Raw genomic sequence first — 17,773 nt, forward strand, 5'->3', positions numbered from 1 at the left:
CGCCGGGTCTTTCGGGAAGTAGGAGGGGGCGTCCCCTCCAGTCTGGGTCTGTTTAGTCTGCTTGGAGGGACTTCCAAGCCTGGTTCCGGATCGATGCCGCCGGTTCGCTGGCGTGGGGGAGGGAGTCCTGGAGGACTTGTCCCCGCTTTCTCCCAGCTGCCCAGTGCAGCTTCTGGCTGAGAGTGGGAGGAAACCGAGTAGGAACAAAGGACAGAAGGGAAAGGCAGAGCCGGGCCTTGGACAGCTCCTGGCAAGGCTGGAGGCGCGGCACAGAGGGACAGCTCGGCGGAGCCTGGGGGTGGAGGAGCCCAGAGCGTCACCAGCGCGGGGCGTACCTGGCGCTCCCCGCCACGGGCTGCAGTTCCTCCCGCGGCCGCGGAGACCGCGCGCCCTCGCGGGCGGGGGCGGGGGCGGGGCTCGTCACGTGGAGGCGCGCGGGGGCGGGCGGGCGGGGCGGCGGCGCGCTTGGCTCTTTAAAGGCGCGCGAGCCGCGCGGGAAGGCGGTTCCGCTGCTCGGAGCGCAGGCCCGGCCGACAGCCGAGACGCGGGGCGCGCCTCTCGCGTCAGCCCCGGGACCCAACATGCGCCGCTCGGCGGGAGGCGTCTGGCTGGCGCTGGCCGCGTCGCTCATGCACGGTAGGGCGGTAGCGTCTCCCGCCCTCCGTTCCTTCGCGGGATCCCGGGCGCACCCAGGGCGGCTCTGTGCGCTCCGCGCCTGGGCCGGTTAGGGCGGCGGGATCGCCGCGGGGCTGCTTGTCTGGGTGGTGCGAGTTGGGCTGGGGGGGTCTCTGGTAGGGGCGCGGGCATCTCCCCCTCTAGCCTCCTGTGAGCAGCGCGCCCGCTCTCCTCTCCTTAAGTGTCCCTGCAAGGCGAGTTCCAGAGGAAGCTCTACAAGGAGCTGGTCAAGAACTACAACCCCTTGGAGAGGCCCGTGGCCAATGACTCCCAGCCGCTCACCGTCTACTTCTCGCTCAGCCTCCTGCAGATCATGGATGTGGTGAGTCCCGCTTCGGCGGGAGCGCTGTGCTCTCCCCGCCCAGGGTCCCAGGGGTGGTGAGAGGGTCGGGTAGTGGCGCGGTGGGGCTGACCTCCGACACTCTAGTTGCCCAGGGCGAGGCGGGCAGTGCTCTGTCCCATTCCCAGGCCTGAGCACCGCCCAGTGTAGAGCTACCGTTCCCAGGTGCTAAGCGTCGCCAGGGAGGGATTTGGTGAGGCTCGTTCTCTCGCCTTGCCACCTGTGCCCCGGTACTTGGGCTCTGCCTTTCCCACAGCTTAGATACTCGGGAGGAGGCATCCTGAGTCGGAAATCAGCCGCAAGAAAAGGAAGAGAATGTCCACATTTTCGTTTTTCTGATGGTGTGTCAGCCCAACATTCTGTGTCAATTTAGCCACCCTAGAGTTTTCTGCCGCCTGTGACTTGTAACTTCTTTGGGTATGGGCTGGGCCTGGCCTGGGCTTCGCGGCTCATGAATCTGTCCAGGCAGACAGTGGAGGGCTATCTGTGGGCCTTGAGACATCCCCCACATCCCAGTAATGGACATATTACTCCTTCCTGCTGAGGAGAGGTACTGAGAGTCCTGCTCTGAGAACTCAGGGCTCCGCCCCAGAGGTGCACGTGCCTGTCTCTTCAGGCAGCTGTCCACTTGTGGGCAGCTTGCTTTGCGGCCTTTTAAGTGCCCACTTCAGTTGGTAGGTCTGGGTAAACTTGAAATGTGTTTCTCTGGATGGGTTTAAATACTCAGTTTTCATCTTTATTGGTATATCTTTTACACAATACAAATACTTTACAGAAGTAGTTCATTATAAATGGGTTTGAGCATCTCGTATTTTCAGGGCTAATGCTATTTCTCAGCAGGAAAGAGGTGAGGAAGCCACAGTTCCAGGTAGGAAGTGCTAAAACCCACTGGAGATTGAAGTAAAGTGGAGTAAGATGAGAGGTGATGCTTCATAATACTACAAACAGTTACCCACACTGTTGTGTTGAAGCACATTATGTTATCACTTACAACCTAGTTCAACTTGCTGTGATGAGTGGCTTCCTTTCCAGCATTACACCAGCCTCAGATGTGTGCTTCCTCCTATAGACAAAATCATGCTTTAAAGTGCTGTATGCGTATGTGACGATGTGTAAAAGTTATCACGAGAGGAGAGCTATAGGTGAAGATAGATGAGTTGCTGTTCCTCTGTTACTTGAAGGAGCTCAGGATCTGTGCTTGCCATCCTTCCTGGGTTCTGGCTTTGTCAATATCTGCATGGCTCATCACAGGGATGTTTCTTAAGCAGCCTGAGTTGTCTGTTTCTGCTATCAGAGAGCTCAGGATCTGTTTGGGGGACTAATCGGTAAATCTAAGATCACTACATGTGATGAAATTTAACAGAGTCATCCATACAGTGTGCCACAGATCTACAAAGGGAAAACATTAGTTCTCAACCAGGGCTGCTGACAGGGACTTCAAAGGGGACATAATTTAAGTTCTAAAAGTGAGAAAAATTTTGCTAGTTGAAGAAAATAGGGAAAGCTTTCCAGGTAGCAGTAACAAGGTGAGGAAAATAGACCCTGTCATTGGTTGTTGTGATGAACTAAAGAATGGGGAGACAACTTTAAGAGACTTCAAAGCTAACCATGACCCTAGTAATTTGTATATAAATGAGAAAGGACCAGGCAGCTGAGCTACCATGCTCCACAGGTGGCATATGATAGCGTGAGAGAGGGTTGCCCACCCCTTCTGCTCCCCCTTGCCCAGGGTCAGCTCTAGCCAGGCTGCCCTGCCGGTGCTTCTCTTGGGGGTGGTCCTTCTGCTGGTGGGTAGGCGTGACAGTGCAGTTGCCACTCAGCTGAGGAGCAGGATAGAGCAAGCATAGCAGGCTTCTAAGGCGGTGGCAGCCTCCTCTGTGGGAGAGACCACTCATGGAGAGGAGGCAAGCTTTCATTCTCGTCACCTCTGGGTCTTTTCCTTAAAGAACCAGGTTAATACTAGGAATGTTGACTCTTAGATGTTTAGGCATAAGTTAGGTACAAATTAGGTATAAGTGATGTGGAAATTAAAGAAAAAAAACTTTCACCACTTTAGAATATAAAAACTATTAACTCATGGCATATGATGCAACATGGACATTCCAGTGTTACAGAAACACATCTGTTGAAGGCTTGCAGCAGCCTCCTGGGAGACTTGAGGGGGTGAGAGTCTCTGTCTCACCTTAACCATGGAGCCTGCTGTGAACATGTTGAACTTCCCAGCCAGGCAGCTGGGAAGTTCACATGTGTGTTCACATGTAGCCTTGAGCAAACAACTTTACCTTCCAGTGCCCTGTTTTCTCGTGTGTTAATTGAGAATAATAATACCTACTTCACAGGGTTTTTAGAGGATTGAATAAGAGAAAGTGTTTGCCACACACCAGTGATTTACTAAAGATTTGTTCCATCTTGATTATGTAGCTACTCAACTCAAAAACCAGTTCTCACCTAATGGGCCCAATGTAAGGGTGAAGGGCTTAGTTACAACTTGAACAAACACAAACAGTGTAACCTAATCATATGCACAATGATAGAAATCTAAAATAAAATTTAAAAACCCAGGAAGTCTGGTCCTGGAAAGGTGTGGCTGCTTGCTACAGGTCACTTAGTCATTAGAGGTGGGGCCGTGGGGAGACAGACCCCCATCTGACTCACAAGGCTTTGTCCTGCTGCCTCCATTAGAATTGGTAACTTCTGCAGAACAAAGTCAGCTTAATTTATTTCAGCTGTCTGAGCTGTAACTGATTAAATATGACTTTCCTAAGATCCTGGATGAAAAGGAAGTCTCTGTATCAGACATAACAAAATATGCAAACATTTGTATTCCAGCCTGACTTGGCTCTGTCTGCTTTTGAAGCAGAGTCAGGTCTTTCCAGCAGAAATCTCAGCACCCTGGACAGAGTCACAGTTGTTCTCTTAAGGGATTCATACGGCAAAATTTTGGCTGGTGTAGATTCTCTTTACATATTTGTCCTTTGTGACTGGGCTGTTCTAGAGGTCATAGTTGTTGGTTTTTCCATTCCTAAATCTTGTTATTCTTTCCTTTGTTCATTTGCATAGATTCCCTGATGGGCACGACAGCAATATGACATATGATGCTGCATATTTTACTTTCACAAAACGTCATTTAATCTTTCCTCAATTTATTCCACACGTACTTGTTGGGCTTTTGTTGTAGACCTGATGTAGTCTGAGAATTCACAGAATCAGAGATTGCTTCTGTGTCAGAAAGCTCAGGATCTGGCTGGGGACTAATAAATAAATCCAAGATCACTACATGTGATAAAATTTAACATCATCACCCATATCAGGTGCCACAGATCTACAAAGGGAAAATGTTACTTCCAACCAGGGTGGCTAACAGTGGTTTCAAAGAGAAGGTAAATAGAGTTCTAAAAGTCAGAAAAAAATTGCTAGTTGAAGAAAATAGAGAAAGCTTTCCAGGTAGGGAGGAAAGGCTGAGAGGACAGTGCCGGCTATGCTGTGTGGGACACCGGCTCCCTGCTGATTGATTTTACTGCAGATTTGCTGTAAGACTTCTCCAAAAACTTATGTGCTGTGTTTATAAAGAAGTCCTAGAGGAAAGACATAGTATTAACTAATAGTTTTACAGACCCTTTTTTTGTTAGAATTATGATCCAGAAGCACACAGTACTAGTTGGGAGCTGTGATTTTTCTTTGTTAAAAGTTGCTGTGTGAGTCCAGAGGCAGGAAAGGGGCAGTGTGTGAGGTGTCCTGGATGCTCACATTTCATCTGGCCCTCGTCTGGGCATCTCTGATGGCTGAAGGAGGCAGTACACCAGGGGTTTTGTGAAGCTGCAAGATTGGCTTTCCATGGCTTATTTTCCTAGAAATGCAAATAGTCTAAATCGTGATTTTTGTATTAAATCCATCAAGGATAAATTATGGATTAGAATGAAAAAATGTGCATACATATTAAAGACACAAAACATGAATCATTTAAGGAGTTGGTTCACCTCCTGTGGTCTGTTCCAACTTTTCAGCAGGCCCCTGGATGAAGCTCTAAGCAGAGAGTTGGGAGATGTGGTGAATTTTGATGCAGAGAAGGGACGTCCCCAGATCTGTGTTTAGGTCGAGGATGCTGACAGCAGTGAATGTGGGATAGGATAGAGAGGAGAGAAGGTGTGGGTAAAGGAGAAGGCGGTCGAAACTAGGACAGCTGCTGTGACAATGTGGGGAAGGGCACAGATTCAAAGGATGTTTTGGATGTACTGTCTGTGATATAAATGTTACACACATATATCAATACATTGTAAAGTGAGAGTACCTAAATTATTCTTAAATGCATACTCTGACTTATGGTGATTGTTAATTTACTTCCAGAGCTTATAACTAGGCTGGGAGTGAGATAATACATAAGAAATCATTTTGAAGTGATGCATATGTACCGTTATGATCTGCCAAGTTTCTATAATATTTCTCCTTTATTTGTGCTATTTAATCAGTCACCTCAGCACACACATATAATGCCATTCTGAGTGTTGATTTGCATAAAATAGAAGTGCATGGTTATGAAAGCTTGTCCAGAAATCAAGATGATTAAAATGCATAATATGAATCAACATATAATTATACACATATGTAAAATACATAATTATGCAAGAATGATTTTTGGTATTTTATAGATTTTGAAATACAGATTAAATTTTTTGGAAGCTGTAGACATAAACTAATAAAATTAAGTGGTCATACATTTGGGGTTTGCTACTGAAAATTGCAGGCATAGTTGTTGATCCCAGTATCCTAAGAACTTGTATGTTATCTGAAATCTCTTTGTGGCCCTTAGCTTAGCTTCACCACATTTGTGAATTTATGTGAAGCACTCACTATTTAAAATGCTGCAAGTACAAGTAAATACTGTGGGACCTCCAAAGTTGAACACTTCTCTATACATTGACCACCTCCTTAAGTTGACCTAATTCTCAGACCAGTTGTGCACCACATGTACATGTCAGCACAGTAGGGCTAGTTCCATAGGTTGACCCCCTCCATATGTTGACCAGTTTATTACAGTTGCTTGGGTGGTCGACTTAGATTATACTGTATTATTAAATACGAATATGAAAATTACACACCTACTATTTATTGTAAGAAGAAATGCTCAATGTAAAATTAGATATTTATCCTCATTTTTTAGGGCTCTACTTTTTGAGCAATTTTAGGTACACAGAAAAACTAAAAAAGAGATTTTTCACATGCTCTCTGCCCTCACAATGTGTACAGTCTTCTCTAGTGGCAGCATTCCCTGGCGGAGTAATGTATTTGTTACAACTGATGAACCTACAGTGACATATCACGATTACTCAAGGACTGTAATTGGCATTAGGGTCCCTTCTTGGTGTTGTAAAATCTATGGGCTTGGGCACGTGGATAAGGCATGGATCTATCATTTTAGTATCATCCTGAGTATTTTTACTGTTGGAGAAATCCTCTGTTCTCCTTGTCATCCCTGTCCCCACTACAACCTCTGGAAACCACTGATCTTTTTACTATCTCCATAGTTTTACCTTTTCCAGATTGTCATGTATTTGGAAGCATGCAGGATGTAGCCTTTCCACATTAACTTCTTTTTCTTAGTAATATATCTTTATGGTTTCTCTATGTTTTTTCATGATTAATAGCTTATTCCTTTTTGGTGCTGAGTGATAACTCCATCGTCTGGATGTAGCATAGTTTGTGTATTCACGTGGTGAAGGACGTCTTGGTTGCTTCCAGATTTTGAAAATTATAAATAAAGCTGCTATAAACATCCTCTGCAGATTTTTATGTGGACATAAGGTGACAGTCCTTTGGGTAAATACCAAGGGGGGCACTTACTAGTTCAGATGGTAAGAGTATGTTTAATTTTGTAAGAAATCTCAGTCTGTCTTCCAAAGCAGATGCTCCATTTTGCATTCCCATGAGCAGTGACTGAAGTTGCTGTTGCTCCACATCCTCACCAGCATGTGTTGTTGTCCATGTTCTGTATTTTGGTCATCCCAGTAAGGGTGTAGCGGCATCTCATTGTTCTAATTTGCATTTCCCTGATGGCATATGATGTGGAGGATTTCTCCATGTGCTTATTTGCCATCTGCATATCCTCTTTTGAGAGTGTCTGTTAAGGTCTTTGTTCCTATTTTTTTAAAAAGAGACTTATTTGTTTTCTGATTGTTGAGTCTTGAGAGTTCTTTATGTATTTTGGATAATAGTCTCTTATCGGATACGTCTTTGGCAAATACTTTCTCCCAGTTTTCAGCTTGTCTTCTCACTTTCTTGTCTGTGTTTCACAAATCGTAACATTATAACTTTAGTGAAATCCACCTTACCAATTCTTTCTTTCCTGGAGTGTGTCTCTGTCATTGTGTGGAAAAAGTCACTAGGATGACAAAGGTCATCTCAGTTTGTTCCTGTGTTACCTGTCATAGTTTTATGTTTTGCATTTAGGTTTGTGATCCATTTTAAGTTAATTTTCGTGAAGGATGTAAAGTCTTTGTCTACCTTTATTTTCTTTGCATGTGGTTGTCCAGATTTTGCTGCACCATTTGTTAAAAAGACTGTCTTTGCTCCATTGCATGACTTTTGACTGCAGTGTGTGGGTCTATGTTGGGACTCTCTATTATGTTTCACTGATCTATTTGTCTATGTTTTCATGAATGAATGCCACACTCTTGATTAAGGTGGATGTATAGTAAGTCTTGAAGTTGGATGATATCACTCTTCCAATTTTGTTTTTCTTTTTCAATATTGTGTTAACTATTCAGGGTCTTTAGACTCTCTCAGAAAATGTTAGAATCAATTTGTTGATACACCCAAAATAACTTGCTTGGATGTGCTTGGGGTTTGAACTTGTAGATCAAGTAGGGAAGAACTGACATCTTGACAATATTGAGTTTTTCCTATGCACAAAACATAGAATTTATTTCATCTTTTATATTTGTAAGAATTTTGTGGTTTTACTTATGTAGATCTTGTACATGCTTTATTCAATTTATACTTATTTATTTTGGGGGTGCTAACTAGTTTTATTAATGTCAAATTTGACTTGTTTGTTGTTGGTATTTAGTATAAAGGAAACTGATATGCTTTTGTATATTAACTTTGCTGGTTTTTGAATATTCTGCATAGAAGAGCATGTTATCTGCAAAGAAATGCAGTTTTATTTCTTTCTTCCCAATCTATATATCTTTTGTTGCTTGTCTTTTTGCATTTGCTAAAACTTACAATATGATACTGAAAGGAGTGATGAGAGGGGCATCCTTAACTTGTTCCTGATCTTAGAGGGAAAGCATCAAGTTTCTCACCATTAAGTATGATGTCAGCTGTAGGTTTTTTGTAGACTTTTTTCATCAACTTGAGGAAGTTCTCCTTTATTCTTAGCTTACTTCAAATTTTTATGATGAATGGGTGGTGTATTTTGTCCAACATTTTTCTACAGTTATTGCTTTAATTGTGATTTTTCCTTTTTAGCCCATTGATGTGATGAATTATATTGATTTTTTTTTAAATTTTAGATTAATGTGAGGGGACAAACCACCAAGTCACAATATTTGAATTTGTTAGGTAGAGTCCCTCCTGTTTTGTGCCCCATACCCAAAAAGTGTGCCGTACACCAGCCTGGTGTGCCTGTGATTGCATGGAGGTCAATGTCACCTTCACTGCTAGATGTGACAGCCTAGGCACACAGACTTGAAGGTTCTGACAGGTCTTCTTTTTCTTCTGGACAGATGCCTACTAATGGGCTTGCGGGGTCAAATGGGAGATCTAATTTGAGTTCTTTGAGGATTCTCCATACTTCTTTCTGAAGAGGCTGTTTTAGTTTGGGTCCCACCAACAGTATAAAAGTGTTCCCTTCTCTCCATATCTGCACCAGCATCTGCAGCTTTGGGACTTTGGGATGTGGGCTAGGTGATATCTTAGGGTGGTTTTGATTTGCATTTCTCTGATGCATTTTTTCATGTTTGTTAGTCATTCCTCCATCATCCTCAAAGAATGTCCTGTTCATGTATCTTACCCAGTAATAGATAGGATTGTTTGCCTTTTTTGTTTACTAATTTGAGTTCTGTATAGATCTTAGTTATCAAACTTTTGTCAAATTCGTAACATGCAAATATCTTTTCCCATTCTGAAGTTTGTCTGTTTGATTTAATTGTTGTGTCCTTAGCTATGCAGAAGCTTTTCAGTTTAATCAAATCTCATTTGTTTATTTTTGTTGTTGTTGCAATTGCCACTGAAGTCTTCTTTATTTAACCTTTCCCAAGCTGAGATCCTCAAGAGTTTTCCCCACACTTTCTTCTAGGATTTTTATTGTTTCATGCCTCAGATTTTTATCTTTTATCCATTCTGAATCAATTTTTGTAAGTCGTGAAAGGTGTGGGTCCAGTTTTAGTCTTTTACATGTGGTCATCCAGTTCCCCCAACACCATGTATTGAATAGAGATTCTTTTCCCCAGCGTATGCTTTTGTTTGGTTTTAATCAAAGATCAGATGGCTGTAAGAGACTGATTTCATTTCCCAGTTGTTTATTCAGTTCCAAATGTCTATGTCTCTATTTTTGTGCAAATACCATGCTGTTTTGATTACCGTGGACTTGTAATGTAGTTTAAAGCCTGGTAGAGTGAGGCTTTGTTTTTATTGCTAAAAATTGTTTTGGCTACATGTGATTTTTTTCTGGTTCTGTACAAAATTAAGAATGAATTTTTCCAGTTCTTCAAAGTATGATGTTGGTATGTTAATGGGGATTGCATTGAATCTGTAGATTGCTTTGGGTGGTATAAACATTTTATCAATGTTGAGTCTCCCCAGCCAAGAACATGTTATGTTCTTCCATTTTTTAATGTCTTTTCCTATTTTCTTTCTTAGGGTTTCATAATTCTCTTTGTAGAGATCTTTCACTTCTTTTGTTAGGCATATTTTTAGGTATTTCATTTTCTTTGAAGCTACTGTGAAGGGAATTATGTCCTTGAGTGGTTTCTTAACTTGGCTATTATTGGCATATTCAAAAGCTACTGATTTGTGGATATTGATTTTATACCCTGAGACATTACTGTATTTCATGATCACTTCCAGGAGCCTTGTGGTTGAGATTCTGGGGTTTTCTAAGTAGAAGATCATATCATTAAACAGCGAGAGTTTGACCTCCTTTGTCTCCATTTAGATGCCCTTTATATCCTTCTCTTGCCTGATTGCGTTGGCTAGAACTTTCAGCACTATGTTGAATAGTAGTGAATATAGAGGGCAGCCTTGTCTGGTTCCAGTTCTAAGTGGTCTTTGTTTTTGCTACTATTGATGTAGTGAGTTGTATTTATGGATTTTCATGTGCTAAACCAGCCTTGCATCCCTGGGATGAAGTCTACTTGATCGTGATGTGTAATCTACTGTAATCTACTGGCTAAGATTTTGTTAAGTATTTTTGCTTCTATATTCATTAGTGAAATTGGTTTGTATTTCTCCTTTTTGTTGGATATTTTCCTGATTTTAGTATTGGCGTGATATGTGCTTCATATACTGTGTTGGGGAAGATTCATTTCTTCTCAATATTTTGCAATAGTTTATGCAATATGGGTATAAACTCTTTTTTGAAGATTTGATAGAATTCTGGTATGAAGCCGTCTGTTCCAGGGCATTTTCTTTATTGGAAGATTTTTTATTGTTTCTTCAATCTCAGTGCTTGAAATTGGTGTCTTCAAGAAATCTATATCCTCTTGGTTATGTCTAGGAGGAGGGAGATAATTCCAGGTATTGGTCTATTTCTTCCACATTGTCAAATTTCTGGGCATAGCTTTTCTTGTAGTAGTAAGAGATAATCTCTTGTATGTATGTGATATCTGTTATTTCCCCGTTTTCATTTTTGATTGAGGTTATTAGAGATTTTACTTTTCTATTTCTAGTTAATCTGGCCAAAGGGTTATTTAATTTTTTTTAAGAACCAACTTTTTCTTTATTAATTTTCTGAAAAATTCTTTTGTTTTCAAATTTGTTTATTTTTGATTTAGTTTTGGTTATTTATTTTTTATTGTTAGGTTTGGGATTATATTATTCTTCCTTTTCCAGTTTCTTAAGATGCTTTACTACTTTGTTGATGTGCTCTCTTTCTGTTTTTTGGATGTAGGCACCTGATGTGATAGATTTACCTCTTAGGACGTCTTTTGCAATATCCTGCAAGTTTTGGTAACTTATGGTTTCATTGTTGTTATGTTTAAGGAATTTAACAATTTCTTCCTTTATCTCTTCCTTGACCCAAATTTCATTCAGCATAAGGTTGTTTAATTTCCAGGACTTTGTGTGGGGATGAAAGTTTTTATTGGAATTGAGTTTCACCTTTATAGTGTTGCAATCTGTGAAGATACCAGGTATAATTTCAATTCTTTTAATTTTGTTCAAGTTTTATTTATGTCCTAGGATGTGATCTATTTTGGAGTATGTTGTATGTTCCTTCGCTGAAGAGAAGAACATGTATTTCTTAGCTTTGGGATGGTGTGTTCTCTATATGTCTATTAAGCCCATTTGTTGTAGAGTCGCATTTAAGTCCCTTGTAGCTTTGTTTAGTTTCTGTTTAGAGGATTTAATAGGTCATTGTTCCCACCTATTATGGCATTATAGGCTATCATATTGCTCAGACCAATCAAGGTCTGTTTAACATATCTGGGAACATTGAAGTTGGGTGCATAAATATTTAGAATTGAAATGTCCTCTTGTATTTTTCTCTTGACCAGTTTGAAGTGACCATCTTTGTCTTTTTTAATTTTAGTTGCTTTAAATCCACTTGTATCTGAAAATAAGTGTATTTGTGACCCCTCTTTTCTTCTGCTTTGCATTTGTCTGGAATACTGTTTTCCAGGTTAGGTGTGTTCCCTAGAGAAGCATTATGGATGGCTTGTGCTTTTTTATTCAGTCAGCCAGCTTGTGCCTCTTCGGTGGGTAATTCAAGCCATTAACATTTATCAAGAGAATTGATAAGTGTGGTGGAGTTCTATTCATCTTATTTTGTGAAAGACCATTGCTTGGTTTTGTCCTTTGTGCCGTTGTGAAAGCTAGGTTTTGTCCTTTACTTTCTGAGTGTTTACTTTGCTGGTGGACCATTGTGGTGGTCAGTGTGGAGAACATGTCTGAGTATTGCCTATAGAGCTGGTCTTGTTGTGGAAAATTTCCTCAATCTTTGCATGTAAGTAAAAGATTTGAATTCTTCATTGATTTTGAAGCTTAGTTTAGCAGTATACAGAATTCTGAGCTGAAAATTGTTTTATAAGAAGGTTAAAAGGAGATAACCATGCTCTTCTGGCTTGGAAAGTTTCAGCTGAAAAGTCTTCTGTCACCCTAATGGATCTGCCTCTGTAGGTCAGCTGATGCTTACTTACTCTTGACTGCCTGCAGAATTTTCTATTTTGTCTTGAGTTTGGATGGGGTCATCACAAATATGTCTCAGAGATGCTTTGTGTTGAAACAACCCAGGGTTGAATATCTCTCTAAACTGAATGTTTCAGAGTTTTTAGTGAAACTTGGGAAATTTTCATTTATTGTATCCTCCAATAGTCCTTCCATTCCTTTGGGATGTTCTTTTTCCCTTTCAGAGATTTCTTTTCTTTTTTTTCTTTTCTTTTCTTTTTTTTTTTTTTTTTTTTTTTTTTTTTTGAGACAGAGCCTCAAGCTGTCCCCCTGTGTAGAGTGCTCGGCATCACAGCTCATAGCAACCTCCAACTCCTGGGCTCAAGTGAGTCTCCTGCCTCAGCCTCCCAAGTAGCAGGGACCACAGGTGCCCACCACAGTTCCTGGCTATTTTTTGGAGGGCCCAGGCTGGATTTGAACCTGCCACCTTAGGTGTATGTGGCTGGCGCCTTAGCCACTTGAGCCACAGGTGCCGAGCCCCTTTCAGGGATTTCTGTAATTCATATGTTTGAACCCTTCATGAAGTCCCATAATTCTCTGAGTGGATGTTCTGCTTTCTCTCTCTTCTTTTCTGCCTCCTTAACTACCTGGGTTTGCTCATTAACTATCCTTTAGTTCTGAGATTTCTTTCTTTTCCATGGTCTAATCTGTTATTGATAATTTCTATCATATCTTTAACCAGTCTTTCTACCTGATTGATTCCTTTATTTTCTTAAGCTCTGCCATATCAATTCTATATTTTTGATATCTTTCATCTATTTTTGATTCTGTTTTTCCACTTTCTCATCAGTACCCTTTATTCCCTTTATTATCATATATTTTAAATTCCCTTTCTATCATTTTCCTTCTTTATAGGTGGAGTCCTCTGTAGTACCTGCCTCATGTTCCCTTGGGGTGGTTGCTCTGTTTCAATTTTCATGTCCAGAATTTTTTGTTGGTTCCTCCTCATATGTCTTTTCTTTTGTTCATCTCCTCCCCCTACTTTTTCCTTTTCCCTGCCTCCTTCACTTTGAATTACCTTGTCTCAGAGCTTAGGTGTTGAAATGACCTCTTGATATAAGCCCAAAAATGAAGAGAAGGATAAAGAGCAAGCAGTGAGAAAGAAGGAAAAAAAGAAAAAAACAAAGAAGGGGGTGAAAGCAAAGAATTGGAGAAAAGGAGAAAAGATGGATAGAAAGAGAGTGACAGGAGAAATAGTTTTGTTTGGCAGGGTGTTATGACCACACCTGCAACTCCATGACCTTGTTGAGTGGGCTGGGCAGATTCCTTGATACTATCATGTTTCCCTGAAAATAAGTCCTACCCCCAAAATAAGCCCTAGCGGGATTTCTATGCATTTGTTAAATATAAACCCTACCCCGATAATAAGACCACGCCATGCATTTCGATGCAGAGAGGAAAGACATCCCCTGAAAATAAGCCCTAGTGTGTCTTCTTGAGAAAAAATAAATATAAGACAGTGTCTTATTTTCAGGGAAACATGGTGGGAGCTCCTTACCAACCTTAGCAAAAAGCAAGACCCCACCTCTGCCAAATATAGAAAGAGAAATAAAAGAAAAAAGAAAAATTCAGCAGTATGTTGCAGTGGAGACATGTCAATATTCTTTTTCCAAAGGGCAAAGCTAGGATACCCTCCACCATGAGCTTGTGACCTCCTTGAGCTGGACCCCTGCTGTGATACCCCAGCACTCAGAGAAAAGGAACAAAATAAGAATAGATAAAGAAAATTAAAAATACAGTTATGTAAGATAAAGAAAAAAAGGGATATCTTAGTTGTGGTATGAAAAATTTATTTGGGAAAGATGAGAAAAAGTAGAATATCTACCAGAAGAGAGTAAAAAGGAGAGAAATAAAAAAAAGAGTAATATACACAGCTATGATTTAATAAAAAAGAAAAGAGTAAGAGAGGCTGAAAAACTATAAGAAAATGAGGGAACCCTTGCTATTGAAAAAAGTAAACATGAAAAAATAATAACCAAACAAAAAAGAGAAGAAAAAACATATATACAGGGTGGACATGTTTTATAGATAGATAGATAGATATGATTATCTATCTATCTGTCTGTCTATTTATCTGTCATCTATCTGTATCTCTTTCTATATATATTTGGCAATATATTGCCTGGACACCAGGTGGTAGTGCTGTGTTAGGAGATGGAGAACACAGGCTGGTTTTGTCATAGACAATGAATACTGGAAACTAGTTGCAGAGGAGATTGGGTTTTGCCTTCTTGACTTAGCCACCCTCAATCAGGGCCTAGTTATTTCATTAGCATTTGATCCCTGCAGGGTTGGGGGTCTTAAAGCTTTCACCAGATTCCTTAGAAGGTATATCTCACAATGTCCCCTGACAACAATCCCAGAGGTGTAGGAGCCTGTCAGCTCACTGCAAGTGTGGATGCCCAAGCTTAGCAGGTGCGCCACAGCTGGCCATTCACTAGGACCCTGTGGACCATTTCTCCTACCTGGCCTTCCCAATGGTGGCCCAGATAGCAGCCAAGCTGATGGTAGATCCACCCCACCTGGTATTCAAATCCAGCTGCTGGATACTGTTCAAGTCCAACCATTCATTTAAGCCTTCCAAGGCAGATCCAGTGAATAGTTAGGTTGGAATCAAAAAACTCCTTCCTGTCCCCAGTCCTCTGTGGGCGGGTCTTCTGTTCCCATGTACTCGCCTTTAGTGCTGATTTTCTTCAGCTCCAGACCTCCTTGATGGCTCCAGTGGTCTACCACTGTTTCACTGTGTCCCCCGAATGATGTCTCCAGGTAGGTTCCCCCAGCCAGAGGTGGCTGGATTTTCTTTACATTGGAGTGCTGTGAGTGCCTAGTAGGGAGATGTTTCTAGTTCATCATTATGGTCTGCCCCCCTCCCCATATTAGTTGATTTTTGAATGCTGAACCAGCATTGCATGTCTGGAATAAATTGCGCTTGATTATGATATATAATTATTTTTATACATTGCTGTGTTGAATTTGCTAATATTTTGTTGAGAACTTTTTGCATCAGTGCTTGTCGATGAGATGAGTTTGTGGTTATCTTTTCATATAACATCTTCATCTGGTTTTTGAATTAGTGTAATTCTGTACTCATAGAATATTTTAGGAAGTATTCCCACTATTCTGTACTCTGAAAGAGATTGTAGAGAATTGTTGTAATTTCTTCCTCAAAAATTTGGTAGAATTAGTCAGTGACCCTATTTGGGCCTTTTCTATTTTGGAAGGTTATTAATTGATTCAGTCACTTTAATAGATAAAGCCCTGTTCAAATTGTCTATTTCTTCTTTGTCTTTAGCAAATTTTGTCATCCAACGAGTGGTTCATTTTATCTAGCTTATAAAATTTGTGAGCAAATAATTTTTTATCAGTATTGCTTTATTAGTCTCTTAATGTCCATAAGATCTATAGTGATGACCTCTCCTTCATTTATGATACTAATTTTTGCATTTTCTCTTTTTTTCTTAGTTAGCTTTATAGAGACATATTAATTTTAATGATGTTTTAAAAAAAAACCAAGATTTTGTTTTTGTTCATTTTCTATATGACTTTCTGTTTTCAATTTGGTTGATTTCTGTTCCAATTCTTAATTTTATTTTTTTGCCTACTTTGTATTTAGTTTGCTCTTGTTTTTCTAGTTTCCTAAAGTGGAAACTGATTTTTAGATTTCTTCTTTTCTAATATTGTAGTCAGTGCTATAAACTTCCCTCTGACCCCTTAGGCTGCATTCCAAAAATTTTGATAAGTTCTGTTTTCACTTTTATTTAGTTAAAAAAGTTTTAATGTCACTTGAGATTTCTTCTTTTACCCATGTTATTTAGAAGCATGTTGTTTAATCTCCATATGATTGATATTTTGCAGTTATCTTTCTGTTGATTTCTAATTTATTTGCATTCTGATAAAAGAGAACATATGATTTCTATCCTTTTAAGTTTGTTAAGGCATGCTTTATGACACCATCTTGGTGAACATTCTCTGTGAACTTGAGAAGAATGTTTATCCTGCTATTGTTGGATGAAGTAGTCTGTAGGTGTTGATTTTGTCCAGTTGGTGGATGGTTTTTTGAAATCAACTCTATGTCCTTACTGGTTTTCTGCTTGCTAGATCATTTCTGATGGAGGGGTATGGAAAACTCCAGCTATGATAGTGGATTCATCTATTTTTCTTTGCAGGGCTGTTAGCTTTTGACTCATTAGTTTGATGCTTTGTTGTTAAGCATATGTACATTAAGGATTATTATGTATTTGTGGAGAGTTGACCTTTTTATCACTTTTTTTTGTCCCTTGAAACTTTTCTTACTTTCAGGTATGCTGTGGCTAAAATTGATACAGGTACTCCTGCTTTATTTCGTAAGTGTTATGTTATATTTTTCTTTATCCATTTACTTTTAATCTTTATGTGCCTTTGTATTTATTTTTTATTTTTTTAAGAGAGTCTCAAGGTGTCACCCTGGGTAGAGTGCTGTGCTGCCACAGCTCACAGCAACCTCCAACTCTTGGGCTTAAGTTATTCTCTTGCCTCAGCCTCCCAAGTAGCTGGAACTACAGGCGCCTCCTACCACACCCATCTATGTTTTTGGTTGTAGTTGTCATTCTTGTTTGACAGGCCTGGGCTAGATTTGAACCCGCCACCTCCAGTGTATGTGGCTGGTGCCCTACCACTGAGCTACACATGTTGAGCCTGTGTCTTTGTATTTAAAGTCAATTTCTTGTAGGCAACATATTATTGGGTCTTTTTGTTGTTGTTGTTCACACTGATAGTCTGTTTTTATTGGTGAATTTAGACCAATCGAAGTGACTATTAATATCAGTTGGATTAATATCTACCATATTTGCTATCATTTTTGCTATAATGTTTATATTGCCCTTGTTCTTTATTTCTGTTTTTGTCTGGCACTCTTTTTCTGCCTTTTATTATTTTGATTAAGCAATTTATATTACTTCATTTTTTTCTTTTTTTGGCATATCAGTTACACTTTTTTTTTAAACTTAGTTGGCAGTTGCCCTAGAGTTTGCAATATATGTTTGTAAGTAACCCACTTCAGATTATGTTAAATCACCTCACAGGTAATGTGAATACCTACCTTATAATATGAAGTAACACTAATCCCTCCCTCCTGTCACTGATGCTATCATTCATTTCACTTATATGTAATAATATATAAGTGAATGTGTGTATATATGATATATATGTATACATAATTACATACATTATTGCCATTATTTTGAACAAGGTGTGACCTGTTATATCAATTAAAAATAAGAAAAACAACTGTTTTTATTTTACCCTCAATGTATTCCTTCTTAAATGCTGTTTCTTTCTATATTTAGATCTAAGTGTCTATCTGTATCATTTTTCTGCTCTCTAAAGAACTTCTTTTAA

At 40.0% G+C, this 17,773-nt stretch overlaps 1 protein-coding gene across 1 annotated transcript in view; it reads left to right on the forward strand.

Annotated features, from left to right (window-relative positions):
• Positions 1-491: 491 nt before the first annotated feature.
• The window catches only part of CHRNA7 (cholinergic receptor nicotinic alpha 7 subunit), a 140,961-nt gene continuing 123,679 nt past the window's right edge, over positions 492-17,773 (forward strand). The window contains exons 1-2 of the mRNA XM_003801019.2: positions 492-636; positions 858-997. Coding sequence (XP_003801067.1) covers positions 582-636; positions 858-997 — 195 coding nt within the window. The 5' untranslated portion in view covers positions 492-581. The remainder of the gene's footprint in view (positions 637-857; positions 998-17,773) is intronic.

The sequence above is a fragment of the Otolemur garnettii genome, unplaced genomic scaffold (genome assembly GCF_000181295.1).
Source record: "Otolemur garnettii isolate 467f Iridium unplaced genomic scaffold, OtoGar3 scaffold00194, whole genome shotgun sequence".
NCBI classification, from domain to species: Eukaryota; Metazoa; Chordata; class Mammalia; order Primates; family Galagidae; genus Otolemur; species Otolemur garnettii.